Source organism: Pseudopipra pipra, chromosome 3 (genome assembly GCF_036250125.1).
Source record: "Pseudopipra pipra isolate bDixPip1 chromosome 3, bDixPip1.hap1, whole genome shotgun sequence".
Lineage (NCBI taxonomy): Eukaryota > Metazoa > Chordata > Aves > Passeriformes > Pipridae > Pseudopipra > Pseudopipra pipra.
In genome coordinates this window covers 45,573,768-45,595,002 of record NC_087551.1, presented here as the reverse complement: position 1 = coordinate 45,595,002, position 21,235 = coordinate 45,573,768, and the positions used below count along the sequence as shown (strand labels likewise).

General features: G+C 35.4%; 1 protein-coding gene across 3 annotated transcripts in view; it reads right to left on the bottom strand.

Annotated features, from left to right (window-relative positions):
* PDE10A (phosphodiesterase 10A) overlaps positions 1-21,235 on the bottom strand; it is a 350,481-nt gene that overhangs the window by 89,261 nt on the left and 239,985 nt on the right. For all 3 annotated transcript variants that reach the window (XM_064648955.1, XM_064648954.1, XM_064648956.1), the window contains exon 2: positions 8,728-8,856. In XM_064648955.1, the coding sequence (XP_064505025.1) occupies positions 8,728-8,856 (129 nt within the window). The remainder of the gene's footprint in view (positions 1-8,727; positions 8,857-21,235) is intronic.

Here is a 21,235-nt window from a genome sequence, read left to right as displayed (position 1 = left end):
ATTAATTTTTGGACAAAGCTACCTCTTCAAAGCACTTGGTCTACCAATGACCACTAGGACAAATAAAGGGAGTATCTATGACTCACCAGGAAAAGTACACTTTTTGAATCAGTTGCACTAAATCTGATCTGATAGACAAACACAGGACGACTAGTCTAAAATTCTATCTAATCATAGCTACTTTAAAGGATAAAGTAACTGAATTACCATCATTATTAGCTAAATCATCACAGGATAACACACTGAAAATTTTTAGTCTTCATTAAGCCCATACTATGCCTGTACTTTACTGTTCTGTGTGTACAATCTGATTTCAAAGTCTTAAGACAACAGAGCAGTTTCAGAAGTAAAATTTCTGCTGAAAATCTTCACTAATAGCCAATATGAGGTTAAGACAAATATTAATTGTTTCTACCCCAGAAACATAAAATCATCCATTTACAAAATATGGCATTATCATTTGTACCCAACTAGCCATCTCCACAGTAAAGATGAATTTTCACTCATCCTCAGGGCTTCCTGTACTTCCTGTGAGATAAAAGAGATGGCAGAATTTTTGCAGATATATTACATATGGATAAAGTATCAAGAACTTTACTGAATTGAGTTTTCACTACTTCCATACAGAATATCCATGAATAAATATGGCATATCCTTTCTTTGTGCACATGTAGTGTAACAGACTGTTACACTGCATAACCACATACCTTCTTTTCCTCAACGATGCAAGTCTAATTTAATGGACAGAACAAACAAACCTGACATCTATAGTTATTTTACATTTTGTCATTTTATCCTTATTGGTCAATGTCTGATTTCAGACCTTGTTTAGCCAACATTTCTCAACTTAATACTTCTATACTTGGATTAAAAAGCTACTGTCCCATAAAAGTTAATGACTATTCCCTTGTTACTTATTGCTTTCTCAGCTTACAGGGAATGTTCCTACTCCATTTCAATGCAGGTAAAACAGGTTAGCTGACATTGTCATAAATAATTATTATTAAAAAGTGTTAGCTACGTGGGTATACAGTCTTCACATATGTCATCGGAATGGAGCTCCTCCACCAATTAGTGAGATTTTTTTTCCTTTTGCTTGCTTGGTTTTTACTCTAAAACAAAATCCATGTACAGGAGAGAAATAATCTGAAAACAAAGAGCATCAAGGCCAGACAACATTAAGGAGTACTGTCTCACACAGGAGTAAAATGGCTTTGTTTTGCGTACAACACTAATGAACCCATTATTGTAACAGTATCACTCCTATACTGCCCATACTTTACAGAAGATATTGATAATCTGGAAAGGTTCAAAATGTAAACTGAAGAGAAACAATAAGAAAACTGGGAAACCTGTTCCTCAGTAAGACACTAAAAGGAGCTCCATATCCTAAATCCTAGAAAGATTGAGAAACGACAAAAATCAAAGTCAGTTTATTTTCTAATATAGCTAGAAGTACTGGTCAGAAAATGATTCTGTGAAGCAAGGCTTACAAATAAGCAGCAGTATTTTTGAGTAGACAAAAAAAAACATAAACACTCCTAATTCAAGTCTAACAAAGACACAACAAACATTAGTTTAAGTACAGGTTGAGAATAATTGCTCTAGATATAATGTGATTAACACAATTAGTTCAAAAGGGAACTCAGACCAAGCCATGACGTCTACTTCCTAAGGCCAAACATCTCGTCATTAAAGGATTACCCTCTGCAAATCTCTGACCATCTAAACAATTCTAAATATGCAGGAGAGCTCCAGAAAAATAGAAAAATCACCTCCTTCACCTAACCCACTCAAAAAAAAAAAAAAAAAGAAATCAGACAATAAATCTCACATTCTTTGGCAAATTAGAAGAAAACAATGTACCAAGTTAATTTTGGCACTTGTTTGGAGTTTGCTAGTGATAGCCGTTCAAATAATAAAGAATAAAATCAGTAACTGCTTCAACATCAAGACACACTGAACAGAAAACAGCATTACCACTCAGGACCTCAGTATTATCTACCAAGAGACCACTGCTCAATATTTCTGTACTATCAGTACATTAAATAATTCCTGATCTATCTGACCTATAGATCCTTTCCATTAGCCTTTTTTTTTTCTGTCCAAAGGAACACACTGACAACATAACAAGGAAAAACTTTTTCACTAACTCCTTCTTAATATTTTCACAGCCTAAACGAACCCACCTCTAAGCTGGTTCTCTTCTGATTAACTCAGAGAAAACAATTAAAAAAACCCATTGAAGTGGTCACACAGGAAAGAAACCATTTCATCTCAGACAATCATACCAACTGTTTCAGGAAATGATGCAGCAATAAAACAATTTTTAAAAACAATGCTAAAATACAACAGTCTCCCCAGAAATCTTCTTCACAATTTTTCTGTTCCTGTGACAAATGTATGCCATTTTCCTTATCTGGAGTATGTAGAGTTCCACCACAGCACTGGGAATTGCCTTCACTTCAACTGTCTGCCTCTGAAATACTTGTACACTAATATAAACTTTCTAGACACATGAAAAATGGCAACCTGTAAACTATTCCATACAAAAGTCTCTGAATTGGTTTTATCTCTGTGTAAGTGAGGACTACAGCAAATACACAGAGAAACGGGATCTACCCAGTTCCCAGATATTATTGCAACTTTTCTGAGAAAAACATGTACAATAGAGGCAACTTTTATCAGTCTAGATGTTATCCCGGAATCTGAGTATGATACTGTGAGTATCATACCAGTTACCTTGGTTCAGACCCGCAAGACCACCTAGACCAACATCTTGTCCCTAACTGACCATTAGTGACACTGAAGGAAGAGTAAGAACAGGGCAACCAATTATTTCACTTGTACTGGAGAGAATGGAATTGGAGGATTCATCCTTTCTGTCTTATTTTGAGAAAAAAAAAATCCTAGAAAGGTATCAAAGTATGTAAATACTGGGGTTTGCTAATAAGAAGCATTAAGAACTACTGCTTTGGTGCCAATGTTGCAAAGTCAGCAATGCCCAAATAATTCCCACAATCACTCTTGCTTTTTGGCATGTATTTGTTGCCTGTTGGATGTCACAAACATAAGCACAGTAGGAATGCATCAGAATGAAACAGCATGTCTGCAGCATCAATGAAATATTAAGACAGCCTAATTATAAATCAAGGAGGTCATTAACATGCTGCCAAATCAGTTCCTCTTGCCTGGGTGGGGGATACGTCAGAATTGCAGTAAGCTGTGGAGTGATAGTCTCCAGATTCTGAGTATGCCTCATCTACAGTGCTACAGCTCTTACCCTGCACTAGCAAACAGGTATCTCTGCTTAGTCAGTGTGGAAATGCACAGTCCTCAAAAACTAACAAATCAAGCCTAGGCTCCTTTTTTTTTTTCTTTTTAATTCTGGCAGCAAGATGACATATATTTAGAATACATATACTGACATATGTCCTGCCTTCATATATCTTTTCATATACTCTATCCCTGCTTATGGAAATGCATGTTATTCATCCTTTCTTATATTTAACAACTTTAGGCAAAGTGCAAATAATGTTTCTCTACACACCATCTTTTAAAAGCCAGAATGAATAACATAATTAAAAGAGTAAATAATAGAATAAATATGATCTAATGTAGAAATTTGTACTTCAGTATTGCTTAACTATAAATATTTAAGTACAGACTTGCTCCCTAAATAGAGCCACATATCAATATCTCTCCAAAACTCACTATTTTGCCTCTCAAGGACTTTAAGCGAACTTTAAAGCCCATTATGCTGATACCTTAAAACCTGGAACTGCAACACCAGAAAATAAACCATTTTCTGTACAGAACTTTTATTTTTTTATATGTCAGCGATGCAGCCTAGTACAATTTTTCTTTTAGTATTAGTCTAAAGGGACTAGTAAACAAATTCTCTCTTTATATATAGTTTCAAAGTCTGGGTATGACAAAGTCTCTTGCCAGAGATCCTAATCCTCCAGTTCCTTCTCCAGTTAAGAAAAACGGACTAAAAAAAAGGCTTCTGTGTCTAAAGATCACAGAATGGATCAGTCTTAAATAAACTAGCTCAGTCACCAAAACCTTCAACTCAGCACATACTATAAAGTAAGAAAAAGAAACCTGCACAGAGCTCTATCCTTTCTATACTCAATTAGCTCACTGAAAGCTACTCTAGAGAAGTACTCTACAGAGTTTTCAAATGATAGGAAGGAGCATATTCAGAGATAACTGATTCCAGTCCTCTACCAAATGCACCATATCTGACTGTCATCTTTGTCCACTTCTAGGGCACATAGAAAGGAACGGGGAAAAGGGTGAAAAGTGAATTTGCTGAGCTAAATAGAGAACAGAATCAAGACTTAATCTGAATTCTGAATCGACAAACAGTTGCTTCAGAAGAAACACCATAAGAATGAGATTTATACACCATGAGAAAATCATGAATTTAAATGACTAATGAAAAACTACCCTTTATAAAGCAGTCAGGCAGACTGCTTACAGTAATAGCATAAAACTATAAGTGAATTTATTGTGCAATGATAAATAAAAAAGAAAAATTACTTTGAATGTTCACAAATGTCCTTTAACTGAAACAACCGAATACACTCATTTAATCATTTCCATCTTATCAACATCATAGCTATCAAATAGCATTTATTTAGCACTAACTGGAACCCTGGATACAGGAAAGCATAGCAGGAAAAAACAGTCCAGAAAAATGAATATATGTGAAATTACTTAAAAAGCCATTTTATGTTTCTGTTTAAACAACTCATGTAAGGACATATCAGAAAATGCTAAATATTTTTGTCACATTACATAATACATTCTCTTGAATGTACAGCAGGTTACAGCAGAGTATTACATTATGAAGTCCATAAAAGATAATATTAATAGCAGAATGGCAATACCTTAGGCTTATCCTAAGAAAATTAATCTTAATGTGTTTCAAAGCCTAGGAAAAACAGTATCTCCTTGAGGGTTTATACAACCCAAATAAAAATTACAGCAATATCATAATAATATCATATTAAGCAAGCAATTTCTAATTTCTTCACTTTTTTCTTTTTTTTTTTTCAGATCAATTATGAAATTTCAGCTTCCTGGAAATGCAGTTAGTCCACTGCACTTAATAGACAGTAACTTCTGAATATAATCCGTGTTGTACCCTGTACTGAATGTACTATTTTCTATTTAATTCTTCTTTTAAATTGTATTTATGAATTACCTAACAACAGCATTTGTATGGTAGCAAAGCACCTTAAGTTCCCACTATACATAGCTTTCCTGTTTTGGGCAAGTATTGCTGGAAGAAAATAATGTATAAAGCTGTTAATGTGTCCATATACAGCATTAATTAAGCACATGATCATGCACTTTGATGAACGTGAGGGCCCTGGGAAGTAATAATTTTGTTAAGTGATAGGCAGCTTTCAAATTCTGTACAGTTTCCTTTTTCTTCCTATAAAAAAAGGTCTTTAAAAAGATTAGGAAAGACATCTATGAAATTCAGTATCAGCAGTGTAAAAGATGCACATCTGACTTATAATGTATGTGCTTAGTCTCTTAGTGTTGGGGCAGCGAAGCTTCAAATAACATAATTAAGACTGGAATTCATAAATATTTTTCTGAGAAATTTGTTGGGAGATGAGGATCTATCCAGCAGCAGAGCCTAAAGCTTCCAAAATATTATGGCTCTTGCTACAATCATCTGTTACTTTTCCTTGAATGGTGTGGAAGGGGACAATGGAAGAAGTCTTGTGAGTTCTATGAGTATTATATCTAGGCATCTGGAAAAGAAAAGTTCTTCTGGAAGATTAATTCAGCCATTATCTGGATAGAAAAAAATTAAAACTCAAGTGTTTGTTTATTACAAATAGAATCGTTTGGAAATGCTGTGTGCAACAACACAAGGCCTGGGTGTGTTTTGAGCATGTATTTTATCGGTAGATAATAGTCAGAGTTCAAAAAGTTGCAGTGAATACCCAAATATCAGGCAGCATTCCTTCCCATTGGCACCCTTGCAGGTTTTCTCCAATATACCATGAAAAAGAAAAATAAAAATAAAAAGAGGGTAAAGAAAAATGTATCGTATAATGGCAGGTAGATCACCATCACTACCAAACTGTTGTGAGCAACTTTCAATATAACATTTACTGTGATAGATACAAGATTTGTCATACACAACTCATTATGTTTTGGGACATAGCTACACCTTAAACAGTACGGTATTTACTGATTTCCTTCCTTTTTAATATTTTAGGTTAAAAAAAAAGATCCATCTAAAGTAATTAATTCAGTGAATCTCTGTCACGGATAAATTTTGGTTCACTTAAGTCCAAATCGGACATTTCAGTTCATGCTCATGCTAATGAAATTCAGATAAACTACCCTGGCTGCAGGCCCATTGACTTCTGGCTGAAGAGTACACACAGCTGGATGTCTGTAAATCAGGCAGGACACAATTTCTGCATATAGGTTAATGACTGTTCTGCGTCACCAACGTGTAAGAGTACAGACACTACGCCAGAGACCTCAAAAAAGCATTTTGCCTGCCTGGCAACTTTCTAATAAAAACAAAGCTTACTTTTTTGTCTGTATCACATTACATGATGTGAACATTCATAAAGTAGACTACACTAAAGCAAGAGGATAGAGGGAAAATTATACCTCTACTGATGTAAAGTTACTGAGGCTACTTAGTCATTTTAAGTCACCACACATCCATGCTGATACCAAAAGATTCAGTTCCATCCTCTCCTCCTCATTTCTCAGTGCCACCATAACTCAGGTAGTAGAATTTGTACATACATAACATAAACTGAGTAAATCATCTAGCAAATTTCTTTTCTAAAAATGTTGCATTCTGAAAAATTAGGCTGTTTTCTTATCAGAGAGATTTTATATGGCTATAGACTTTATCTTTCTAGAAGAAAACCACAGAGAAGGCTCATCAGTATCTGTTTCATTCTATAAACAAAATGCATTCAAATTATTCTTTTTGACTTGGCAAGTGTAGTTTTAAATCTGGTTCTAATCATTTTTATCTAAAATCCAACACTAAGGAAGTCACATCTGCATAACTGCCCGTAATGTAACAAATAGGGCCACCTTAAAGATCACTGTCAGCAAAAGGGAAGTAGCAGGAAGGCAGAAAGATTCATTTGATGATATCAGATATGAAGCTGAATGATAATGATAGCACAACTATTGCTTGACAGTTTTAATACAAGTTTAGGGAGAATTAGCCATAATATACGAGTTTTAAAGTCTAAGAAAAAAAACAGACAAATCACACTGTTGCAGCTATTCATGTTCAAACTTCACTGAGACAATGGTCAGCAGTTACTTTGGTTTTGCAGTTGGTTCAAAAAGTTTCATTAGGACTTCCACAAAAATGTATCTTCAGTTCACACCTTTCTCCCCTCCTCCCCAAAAACTGGAAACCTTGAGCAACAAAGGAACTAGTAAATTCCACTTAGCAATATAAGAATATTGAAAATGAAAAGCATCCGAAGCATTCATTCGGTTTTAGCATCCAGATCCTTGACTCAGACTATAAACACACAGAAATGATTTCTTATGGCAATTTCAAGTGTCTTAGAGAAAAATCATAATTTTTAAATGAACATAGTTCTTAAAAATAAATAATATGAATTTCTGGTAACACTAAAACATTTTTTTTTAATCTTCTGTTTACAAAAAGCATTGTCACAACTTATTCCCTTGATTCATAACACTGATTTTCTGATTGCTTTTGTGGATTATAACAATAAGCATCCTGCAGTGCTGTAGTATGTAAACTACAAAGATACAGTAAACTGGCAGTCTATTGCTATATACTTCTTCCACTAGGTAATCTCTTTAAATCAACAACAATTTACTGCCACCTTAATATCAGATATAGTCATCACCACCAGAAATCTGGCTCAATATGATTCTATCCCTTGCCCACATCCTAGCCCCTCTTTTTAAAATGAGAAGTATCACCAGAACTTAAACCTCAAGCACCTTAGAAGTCAGCCACAAAATAATTCACATTCAAAGCAAAATCAGGGTTTCTTCCCTCACCTTTGTAATTTCCTCTTTTGCATTTTACCTGGTACATTTCAAATCATTGTTAGCACTGCATGAATTTTATGTTTGTACACAATCTCACAAAATTTAAGGTCATTACAAAATTTACAGATGTTGTCAATACAAGCTGACTTATAAAAATGTCTTCTGGGTCTGTTTAGTGAGGTCTTTTATCTAAAGCAACCCAACAGAAACACCTCTAGATTTCAACACACTGGTTTATAACCTCTGTGTGAATATTCCAAACTAAAATTGACTTAATATATGTTGCAAGTAGTAAACTTTGAGATGGTATATCCAGTAATTTACTGAGACTTACATCCTGCACATCCTGCATAATTTTATCAATTTATACACTTATCAATTTTAGATCCAAGTCCAAGTTATGTTCTCAAAACAGACATTGCAGATTGACAGAACAGTATTTGCAACTTAAAATGGGTAAACTAAACTTCCAAAATGAATACCAAAATAATTCAAAATAGAAATACCAAAAGGCTGAAAATATAAAAAAAGGGGGGTTTTTTGCCTTTAAAAAAATTGTGGAACCTAAATATAAAAATTATAACAGTCAAGTTTTACCAAAACTAGGTTTCCTTTCTAAATCTAAAAATAACTGAGTTGTTCAAAACTAACTATTAATTGCAAATGAAAAGGACTTACCTTCTTGTCTGTTATTTTTCCTTTTTAGCCATTTTTCCACAGTTTCCGCACTTACACTTTCTGACACAAACTCATCCAGTACCTGGGGGTGAAGAGAAAGATACGCCTTCACTTTTTCATCTGTTAAACCTGAAAGAGAGAATATTAATTGATTACATTATCAGTATGAACTCCCTCACAAGAAAAAAATACCTAGAGACGAGCAAGAATCAATATTCTTTTTTTTAACACACTGATTAAACACATGACTATTTAAATTGTCTCCTAGAGAGAGAAATACCCAGTAAGAAAAAAATGAGCTGTCATTTAGAAAATAGTGGAAGCAAAGCATATCCATACAAGATACCATGTAAAAAACGTGCCCTAGAGGGGTACAGGTAAACAGTACCTGGCAGAAATAGCCAGGTAGGAATTTATGACTATGACTGTGACTATAAAAGTACTTATTTCCACGATATGTAAGATGATATATCGATAAAGAATGTGGTTAAAAGGAGATAGAAGAAAGTGAACTGGTATGTCTTGTAAAGCATCAAATGCAGTATTCTCACTGTGAATGGCAGCAAAATCAACACAAACTGCTATGCAACACCAAAATCATACACAATTTTCAAGTACTGGAATTACTTCAGTTAACTTTAAATGTATAAACTACTTTCACAGGTATGTTTCCATTACTTTAGCAATTTAGTTATCGAAATAAAAATAATTGCAGATAAAAGGCCTTTTCAATATCTGTAACAAAAAGATAACTCCAGCAAACATTTTGGAAAAAGAAGCAAAATTCAGAATTTCGGATCCCTGACATAAATAAAAAAAACTTCACAATTCCCCCAAACAAAATGACCAGCTGCAAGGAGGTGAACCCAGTAGTGCTGAGGCTTTCCAAAGAAGGAGGCAGAAAAGAATAGCACCTGCCCAAGGGGCTTGGCTCCCATAGAGAGAATAGGCACCCCAAGCACAAAAGCCTTAATGAGATCTGAGGGGAAGAGGAGTAACAACAACTGTAACGACTTTAAATATGCTGTCTTCTCTTGTGTTGGGTGTCTCTAAGTGTAATAGCAAATTCTCTACAGAAAGCAGCCAAGGTTCAGCAAAAAAACGTTGTTCAGGTTGTTCAGGTCAAACAACACTGACCTCTTTTGGAAAGCATTCATGCTATAAAATAAGATAGATTTTCCTATTTTATGCTTTGTGCAGTATCAGAACGTGATGAAAACAGCTGTAGTACAATTTCAATGCCAGTCAATGATGGTAATCTTTAAGACATCTTACAAACGTTTACAATGAAAGTCTTTAGGAAGCAACACCAGAAAACAAACTACTATGCCACTCCCCCTACACCAACTGCCAGCCCCCACCAGCTCATATCTGTTTTAAACTACCCCTTCTCTTAATCCACAGAGGTGGCAGTTCCTGTTGGATATCATAGCCTCAAATAACAACACTGACATTTGCAGGCAAGAGTCACCAGATCTGGATCACTTGAATAAGCTAATTGAGCATCCTGATTTTCATTAATAGAGAAGAAAGGGTTCTTCCTAAATCAATAAGACCTGTAGGTGATCAGCAAGTTAAGCAAAAACAAGTAAAACCCCATTATGATTGTTTGGCCTTACGTGATAGCTTGTAAATTTATGTCATAATGCATCTATAAAGAAGTATATGTGCTAAATGAATAAGTAGATTTTTGAGCCAATACAGGTATCGCCCTGCATCCTGAAAAATCAGACTCATTAATATAATTTTGTAATTTGCTCAACTAAGAAAAATGTAATACCTTGAAAAAGTAAGTCTTTCTAATTTCATAGTAATAAAATTTGAAAAAGAAATGTGTTTTAAGAATTGTTCATAATGACTACAGTGTTTTAAAAATTTAGCAGATTTAACCATCAAAAAGTCATTAAAACTTTTCTGCCTTTAAAGTTCCAAATGAAAAATAATCAATACAGGGTTGTCACAAAATGCCTGCTACTTCCAAATTGTCTTTAGACTGCAAACAAACACTTTTTGCTTCTATTAAGAAACTAGGAGTTGAAAAGATTGTAAAATTAACAACTGAAATTCTACAAGAGTTGGTTTGTGTTTTCAGTGAAAATAAACTTAACTTTCTTTCCTGATTCAAACCTTTATAAGTTTTTGCTTTTGTAATATACACATCAAAATTCAATAAAATGTAAATTTGAGATAAGACTTCAGTCTATATGTCTCAAGTTTAATTTCCAGATATCATGCAACTTCAGCAACCTAAAGGTAAAAACTCTGCCTTAACCTTATATGGAAAAGTGATCCATGAAGCTGATATAAGAAATCCTACAACAGTCTTTAAATTACCCATCTTTATTTCACCAAAGGCATCTGTGCAGATGTGCTTTTTCAATGCCAGATTTGCAGATGGGAGCAAGCAGAACAGGATTTACAACTATATTTGCAGAGTTTAGAAAGAGTAACTTAAACCTATTTTCTACATAGATTAAAGGTGATTTATCAGTCAGCTCCCAACTGTTAGCCTGCTGCGTTGAAAAACACCCACTACAACCATACACACAAACTCCACAACCAAAACTAGCAGGAACACATTGTAACTTCACGAAATGTAACATTAATAGAAAGCAGTCTTTCAGAAGAAATTTAAATGTTTTGTGTTTTATGTACACTAAGGCTTTTATGTACACTAAGTGTTGTAAAGATGCTTGAATGTTAAATTGTTTTACAGCTGTGCAGAAACAATTATTTCATGGCAGATATAATGCCTTCTACATTATAAGATGTACATTAGAATACCATTATTACGTAACATCATCTATAGGTTCAATGATCGACACACTTGCTCTCTTGAGCATTCACGTGCTCCTGAATAATTATGGTAATGTATTTTATTTTTCCTAAATATTATCAACCTTTCTACTGAAGTGCTGCAATCCTTTAATTCTTAGCAATGAAAAAAAAAAATATTTGAGAATTCAGAGGCAATGATTAATAACATTTAAATAAAGAGGACCATAGCACATCAAACTCAGGAACCAAAAGTTTATCATACCATTCAGGTGTCATTTACAGAATTACAAACAAAAATAACCCAAGCCAGTGCTGGTTATTCTGTTACTGTATTGGTCTAAAGCATTTGAGGCAGCAAACTTTTCTACATGCATTCATATTAGAAATATTTCTCCACTCCTTCTTCCCTCACTACTACTTTCCATCATCTCCAGTAATGCCAGGACTTCTCTCATTCTTGTTCATCAGTTCTTGTATAGAGCATCAAGTGTATATATCAATGGTGTCTAACAAAGGAAAAGACAGAAGGGCACACATTCATAACTGCATTGGTCTATATGCTAAAATCACATTTCAGGGCTGATATCTTTCTGACACAGCTTGCTATTTGTCAAGTTTTATGTACGTGTTAACTATTTGTTTTTAATTTGTCATTAAATAATGAAAATGAAGATAAAAATATCATGCAAAAGTATACACATGTATCAGATAAGCTCTTCTTTTTCATTTCCCTCTGAACAAAGAGTGGGCAAAGAGACAGCTCCAGCTGCCTGACACTTGTGCCAGCTCAGTAGCTCCTCATTTTGTGACCAGCACACCCATTTAGGTTGTGTAAATCTCAATTTGAAATATGTTCTCTTTGGCCATACCATCTGCTTTTAAAAGTTTATTCATGTGCATTGAAAACTTTAATCAAGGTGGGTTTGATTTCATTTTTCCGTTTCTGGGCTACTCCTGTTTGAACAGTAAATGGAAATACAACCTTTCAATAAATGCTGGATCTTATGCAAGTGGTTCACCTTATTGTGGTTTTTTGTGTATCTCATTTATTACAGGGTAGGATGATGTAAAGCTGGCAAAGCTCAGTGCAAAGCAGAGTAGAAGATGGCCTGTCCTCCCAACACCACCCAAGAGGCAATTCCTTCATCAGAAAAAGGCCTGGGACAATCATCCTGGGATGTTAGGAGTGAGAAGGGTAAACAATATGACAGAACAACAATTGTGTTTACTTGTAGTATTTCTATAAACTGATGTATTGATGTGCTCTAACAAAAAACCATAGCCCTGTTTTTCCACTTTGCATATGCCTGAGGCTCGAGCAGTTCATGTTATTTGGCATAGCTGATGCTAGTCTATCAAAATTTTGGTTTTGCGGTTTGGGTTTGTTTTTTGTAGTGGTGGAATTTGAGGGTTTTTTGGTTGTTTTTTTTTTAAATAACTCTTTGGCTTTCAATGGACTATGTGTAAGAGTGTTTGGGTGTTGGTTTTGGGTTTTTTTTCCTACCCAAACTATGAGAAATTGTTTCTTTTTCACTGAAATTAATAGCAGAAATACAGAGAGTTGAAGACAGAATTATGGGTGGATTTCTTCCCTTTTTATTTAATTAAACTAACAATAGAAAATAAAAATCTTCCTACTAAATATCACAGTTCAGTCACTTCACCTTAAACTAGAAAGCCAAAACACTTATGATAGTCTGGTTCAACAAATAACTATTTTTTCAGTGGTCCTATGACTAATACTTTAAAAACACACTTCATTTTGCTTTGAATAAAGAAACCTTTACCTGGTATAATTTAGCAAGTTTAGTAGAACTATTTAAAGAGGAATACTTATTTGTGTAGATTATGAACTACCACAGGAAACTGTATATACTCTTTATTTATTTCAACAGTATACCAGGACTAGATCATTGGGACTTTGAAAGCATAACTAAAACTTTGACTGATTTTTTTAGTACTTCTACAAAAAGCCAAACAAAACCAAAAAAATCAGCACCATCACCTTCCAAAATAGGTCTATTTGTGGGTCTTATACAAAGACTGTGTGAGTATTGCAGGCTGCTTGATTTAGTGATTGTGTGGCCTGCTCAAGTCTAGCTTCCCCTTTTGATCTACCAGTAAAGTTTTCATTTCAACAATTGCAATATTTCATTAGTGATAACATCAAGTAGAACCCTAAAAGAGATCAACTGCTTTCACAGAGCAATCTCCCACTGTCCAGTGTAAGTAGACCAACAGCTTCATTAGTGAAAAAGAAAATCTGTAGCACTAAAAAACGTACTAAATAAGAGAAAATTACAGAACATTCATTGCAGCTGAGAGTACTATGCAGGTAGATCATTTTACAGGTACTGACACAAACATTTTTCAAGAAGCCTCAAGTGCATGAAGACAGTTTCCAAAAAAAATGTATATTTGAATGACCAGTAAAGAATAAAGCATACCAAGAGACAAAGTTTACAGAATAGGAAGATTCTTATAATAAATGTGATCAGTATTCACCCTGTTGATTAACACAAGCCTCATAATGTCTATGTTAGGTTTTAGGAGAGACAGAAACTGTAAACACAGATGCAGTCTTACATGTTGCTGTCCTCTTAAGATGTCAGAAAAATGCTCTTTGGAAAATAACTGAATATTAACACTTTAAAACAAAAGCTTTAAACACTATTACTTCTATCTTAAGGAGAGAATGATTTTTTGAGGAGATGTGACAAATTCAGCAACTTAAAAATCACTTTACAGGTTTAAATTTTTAGAGTCCTACAAAGAAGCACGGTAGGCTTGTCTATACCAGTAAACTGAATATGTCTAGGGCTGTTCACTGACCTGAAACCAAGCGGCTTATAACTCCTTCATCCTTACTATTAGGCTTTCTTGATGTCCAACAATGAAGCTGAGTGAAAACAGAAAGGTTGATTGCCTGCTTGGAATTATCCCTGGCCTGACCCTACTCCAGAGCAACATTTGGGACCTGCCTGGGACATCATGAGCTGGCTTGGGTAAGGCACTGACAAGAGCCATTCCAGACAAAAAAACCAATTCCAGTACCTAAGAATGCTCCTGTGCACTGTTTACTAGCTCAGATATAGCATAGCTGGGTTCAAAAATAAATGAAGAAACAAAACTCCCTTCAAACATCAATTTTTAGTAATTATTCCTTGCCTTTAAGCCAGTCTCCAACAGAATTCCTTTAAGAAAAATAAGTAATAAAGCTAAAAATCACTTGACAGTTATATTTTTCCTTCCAGCTTTTTATGCTGCCTAAAACATTTTAAATATTTCTTAGATATTAGATAACCTATGTAGTACTGAATCGATTAATGGCTCCACTCTCTGACTCTTAATCTATGTCACACTGTACTCTCCTCTGAGAATAGCTTCACTGAGCTCAGTATAAAGCAGAACTGACTGTGAATGAGCTGAAAGAATTGAAGCCTAGAGCTATGTTTAAAAATCTGCTCCATTTAGCAGCATGAGTCACACACGTCATTAGCAATTCTTGCAATTTTTTCATTAGTGTTGTGATATTTGGTCTTTTTTCCAAAACCTCATGATTGGGCAAGAATTAGTTTTCACCTAAAGTTTCTGGTTCCCAGGATGGGGGGCACACAGGGAGTCAGGGACAAATGGTTAAAAATTGATGAGCCAGCCTAATACTTGTGAGAGTCAGTGTTCTATCCTAGAACAACTACGCTCTGAAAGACTGCAGCCATTGCTTTCCCTAAAACCCTTGCAACAGTCTTTTGGTGCATATAACATACCTTTCACCCAGTTAGACAGGATTCAATGTTTTGAAAACACATTGTGAGTGTATACATTGGTCATTATAAGAAATCAGATGAATTTCATGTATCAAGAAAGCTTTTACAACATCATAAATGTTGAAATTTTTGCATCTGCTAACATTAAAAAAAAAAGAAAATTTAAAAAGTAATTCAAATAAAAAATACCATACACAAATTGGCTTCTTTGGTTAAAAAAGTAATTCTTCCATGAAGTTAGAGGGGCACAGAGTCACAGCAAATATGGGCAAAGTATAATTTCTCCAAGTAAGTAACAATATACTGTGCCACATAGAAAATCTGCAAGCCAACAAAAAAAAAATCAAATCATGGTGATAAAGATAAAGCATCATCTGAAACAGAAAACAACCTTACCCCAAATATAAGAGAAAATAAAGTCTAATTTGAAAACACTTTTTCTCATCTGAAACATCAAAATTATGGAGAGAGACATGTAACACCTCTTCGAAATCAGCACTTGAAAATAAGTATCATAGTTGTAAAAAAACCGAAGACTTAAAAATATCTGAAAGTAATCCTGAAGCACTTTGCATGTGTCCTTTATTTAAAGCAGTCTTGTCCCATCTTTTTCTTACACAGAGATCACCTCTCTGTATTTTTCTACAGAACTTTATAAGCGATATTTGTAGTTATTCTCAAAAGCATTCAAGGCATGTGTGTACATTGCTTCATTTGGATTAAGCATTAATCCCATTAAATCAATCCCTTCTTTGTTCAAAGCATCAGGATTCAAAACCACAGGCACAGTCAGTTTTGAAATATCCTTTTCAAGTCAGACTTTTTATCTTAATCCATTTAAGTATACAGGAATGTAATGTGACCAAGTGCCCAAACTCTCTGAAACCTGACATTACTGGTCTGGCAAAAAGTATAATCACTAACATGAAGCAATCAGAGTGGTCGAATCTCCCTTGATTTCTCTTTTCTTGAAAAATCAATTCACCATCTTATCTGTGAGCAGCTTCATTCACCTTTTTTGCCCCTCCTCCTCCAACTCCTGCCTGCATTGCTAGAGGAAAAACAATACACAGCTCCAGCATATCAGCAGAGAAAAACAATAACACTACCAGAAAACACCACACTACCCAAATTTTTGGGTATTTAAAAAGGGCATATCTTTGTTTCCCATATAATAAATTTTACCATTAAACATTTAAAATCTTCATTAAAAGATGAATGTTTAACTATGCCAGCCTCTAATTACTGTATAAACCCCCAGGCTCTGTATACATGTAGATGAGAGCAGCAGCAACGCAACATCTCACCCATGATGCCAGCAGCTAAAGTTTTAGAGAGACAAAATAAAGACTAGCTCAGCTAAACAGAACTGGAATGTGCTCATACAGAAATAATACCAACAACTACTGCATCCTGTTTCCCATAATTCAGATCCCATATTCCTGATGAAAAAGCCACGGACGTGCCTTTGCACCTGAACATGCCAGATGATGAGCAAGGCATGGACATAAGTGCCTTTAGTTTCCACCAACTTCCATGGTGTTTTTCCTGATATTGTCAGCATCTTGCAAGCTTGAGCCCTAGACATCTACATCAACTGTTCATGTCTCCCAAAATCTAGCACTCAAGATCTGCACAGTACTAGCAGCTCTGAGCGCTCCTTCAGTATAAGGTTAAAAAGCAAAATGTCATATAAAACTGTTGATGAAATCGGTTTTCATTAGCTAGAGCTAAAAGACCTATAATCTTTCCACAGGAATTATATGTATGCCTAATGGGGTGAATGCGTCCTCAATTTGAATAATTATTTTTCATAGGGTTTCAAAACGCACTTCAAATTGCCTGAATGGCATAATCCTGCATGTATACTGTTATGCTGTAATATCACCCACTAGTTGATGTATGAGGCTTTCTAAAACTCTGACTTACTTTCCTGGTTTGAGAGTAGCTTCTCTCCAGTTCTCATTAGCACATTGCAGTAACTCTGAGGGGTCTGTAACAAGCTTTTTTCTCCTTCCAGGTGCATGATGGGACCAAATTTGGAAATTTAATTAACACTCTGCAAACAGCTAACAAATGGACTACAGACACGCTTTAGGACTTGCAAATTGTAATCAAATAATTTCAAATACTTCCTTGAGGAGAAAGCTATGTATCATCAAGGTTACTGATAAAAATAATTATCAACCTATTTCTAATTAACACATTACACTGAAGTAAGTTAAAACGTATTTGTAGATGTATAAGGGACATATCAGTATAATTATTTGGGTTTTTTTTCTTCTCTTGTGCAACACACAGAGCCAGGTTACCTTGTCTTCTGCCCAAAATATACCTGAACAGTAACACGTATCTTGAAGGTGAAAAGTACTAAAATACAGTTCATTCATAACTCATTATGAAAAACGTCAAGTCACTCAGAACTTGCACATAATCTCTGAAAAGAGCATATACACCTACAAATTAAAGTACTTAAAATCTAATGATTAAGCAAGGTAAGAATGCCTTAACTCTTCCCTTGAGAACAGGTGTTGGGACCAAGTTCTTGATTTATGACTTCTCCGGTAATACCTTCCAGCTGATGTAATGTCTTCTCCCACCTGACACCTGATCCTGGAGTAGCTCCCTTTTTTTGTAAATTCTTCTGGCTTAAGAGTAGTCCCACTGTCTTTATTACTGATGTTTTACAGCTCATTTATTTCTTAAAATGAACTCCTGTGAATGAAGTTCTGTAAACACTTTATAATATACTTACCAATACAAATTTTCAGTGCTGTTCACTTAAAGTGTTACTTAACTTATTCCATAAACAAGATCCATTATGATGAAATCTCCTTTGAGATATACTACATGCCTGTGCCAAGTCTCACTCTGTCATTTCACTAAATAGGAAACAGAGAGTGTTCTTCCTTCTGAAAGGAGCATCCCACTTCACCTTAACACTTAGATTAGTAGACATTTTAAGAAAGTTTCCCAGAGTACATGCTCTTCTTAAATAACAACTACACAAAGTCAAATAATGTACTACTTAGCAACAAGTCTGGACCCTACTTTGGAGGTGCTAGGGCCATATCTGCAGCACCACACAGCAGGATTTGTCATTCTTCTTTTAATCCCCTCCAAACTTATAGTATTAGGATGTTTAAAAAGAAACACAGTAAACATCCCTTTACAAAATGAGAAAGTACAAAATCCAGAGAAGTCAGTCACTAAAAGTCCTAATAGGAAGAAATCTAACCACATCCAGAAAGGTTTGATCCAGTTCACGGGAAGCAAGCTCTTCAAAAAATAAACAGTGCTAGTCAAGCATTTTGCTAGACACGGTGGCTAAAATAAAACATATAGAAAAATACATGTCAGTTTAACTGAAGAATTTCACAGTCTGTAACTGTACTATCATAGAATCATAGAATATGCTGAGTTGGAAGAGGTCCATCATGATCATCAAGTTCAACTCCTGGCCCTGCACAGTACATCCCAAGAGTCACACCATGTGCCTGAGAACATTGTCCAAATGCTTCTTGAACTCTGTCAGGCTTGGTGCTGTGACCACTTCCCTGGGAAGCCTGTTTCAGTGCCCAACCACCTTCTGGATGAAGGACCTTTTCCTGATATTCAACCTAAACTTTCCCTGACACAACTTCAGGCCATTCCCTCAGGTCATCAGAGAGGAGACCTGTGCCTGCCCCTCCACCTCCCTCATGAGTGTGTTGAAGACCACAATGAGGTCTCCTCCAGACTGAACAGACCAAATGACCTCAGCCACTTCTCAAAGGGCTTCCCCTGCAGACCCTTCACCATCCTCACTGCCCTCCTTTGGTCACTCTCTAGGAGCTTAATATCTTTTTTATATTGTGGTGCCCAAAATTGCACACAGTACTCAAGGTGGGGCTGCACCAGTGCAGAGTAAACTGGGACAACCACCACTTTTGAACAGCTGGTTATGCTGTGCCTGATGTACCCCAGGACAGTCTTGGCCCTCCTGGTTGCCAGAGCACTGCTGACTCATTTTTAACTTGCCATCAACCAGGATCCTCAGGTCCCTTTCCACAGTGCTGCTCTCCAGCCTCTCATTCCCTGGTCTATACACACAGCCAGGATTGCCCTATCCCAGATGTAGTGTCTGGCACTTGCCCTTGTTAAACTTCATACAGTTGCCCATCTCTAATTTGTTGAAGTCTCCCTGCGGGGCCTCTCTGCCCTAAAGGGGTCAACAGCTCATTCCAATTTAGTTTCAGCAGAAAACTTACTTAGTATTCCTTTTAGTCTTGTGTCCAGGTCATTAATGAAGATGTTGAAGAGAACTGGGCTGGGCTGAGGCTGAGGATGGAGCCCTACAGAACCCTACCAGTGACAGGACACCAGTTTAATGTTACCCCATTCACTATAACTCTTTGTGCTTGACTTGTGAGCCAGTTGCTTACCCGCTGCATGACGTGTTTATCCAGCTGTGTGCTGGACATTTTGTCCAGAAGGATCCTGTGACAGTACCAAAAGCTTTACTGAAATCCAAAAAGATTACTATACACAAGCCTGACAAGTTGTTGAATGGAAGACTTCAGAAAGTATGGAAGGAACAGGCTGCAAGGTGCTATTCTTATTTGATCTAAAGACTAGCCATGATATTCACAGGTTCACTTGTTTTAAGACAGGTAGAAAGTGCTGTCAAGATCCTGACCTATTGATTAACAAAAAGGTTGTTGTCTGCTAGATGCACATTATGCCTAACAAATTGAAGGTTGAACTGGTGCACACCTTTTTGTGAAAAAGACATCCAATTTTAAATAAAACACTGAGCTATAGAAGAGTTTGTTACATTTTCCATTTAGTCTCTTTGAGTTACTGGTGGGTACAAAATGAGTGTACCTATTAAATAAATAAAAATTAAAAATCTCATTCTAATTTCAGTATCAATTTTTCTTATTTTAGCTTCCGGTAATTCAGTTTTTCTTTCCTATTTTAACAATTACTTTAAAAGAGTTTTCAGTGTTATAGATCATCTCTTTGTAAAGGTACCACTGGTCTGAATGAATAACATCTATCCTCTTTACAAAGTGGACCAGGCTCATTTTTCTATAATATAACATTGTATTCTTACAACATTTCACAAGTCCAGAGATTTAATTCCAACTATGCATATGCAACTATTCAACTATTCCTACAGTAGTTCCAGAAGACTCTCTAACCTAATTCAAGCACCTTGACAAAAATTTCAATATTTACAACTAGAAAAGAAGTATTAAAAAATAAAAGCTTCTAAAAGTCTTAAAAAAAAATCAGTTTTTGTGACAGACACTCTGGCTTTATCACTTGAATGTTAGAGAGTACAACATAGCCTACTCTCAAACCCCAAAAGTGCTACAGCAGATGTTTTAGCAATAAAGTTGAAATACAAAAAGTTGGTGACACATAATTGATCTCGGAAACTGCTTTTAGCCCTACCTTTTTTATTACTATAAAATATAGATGCAAAATGCCTCTTTATACAAAATTGAACTTTGAAAGACATTTAAAATAAAAACCCATATTTAATTCTTTTATGGGGAATAGAAAGTCTACCTTCAGACTACTTAAGCACTGAAAGTAAAGCATTGACTCCATCAAACTGTCAGAAGAAAGTTAGAAACTTCAATTTATTTAAAATACTAAAAAGGAAGAAAATTATTTTCCTTTTTTCTGTCAGCTCTTTTTTTCAACTGTATAAATGATCAGAAGGAAAGAGGATTTTTCCAAGATGCTATCTCTGCTCAATTTTATGGTGATGGATGTATTGATATCTCTATGTCAGTAAAATACAGCCTAGGAAAAGCAGTATAATTTGGGATATTTAAATGAATATGCCACTGAAGTAAAGGAGTACTGAAGTGATAATTAAATACTGTGCTACATGCACTTGTACGTTACAGACAAGAACACATTGTGCAACCCTTATTTGCACTGGTGAACACTTATAGGAGTAGTCC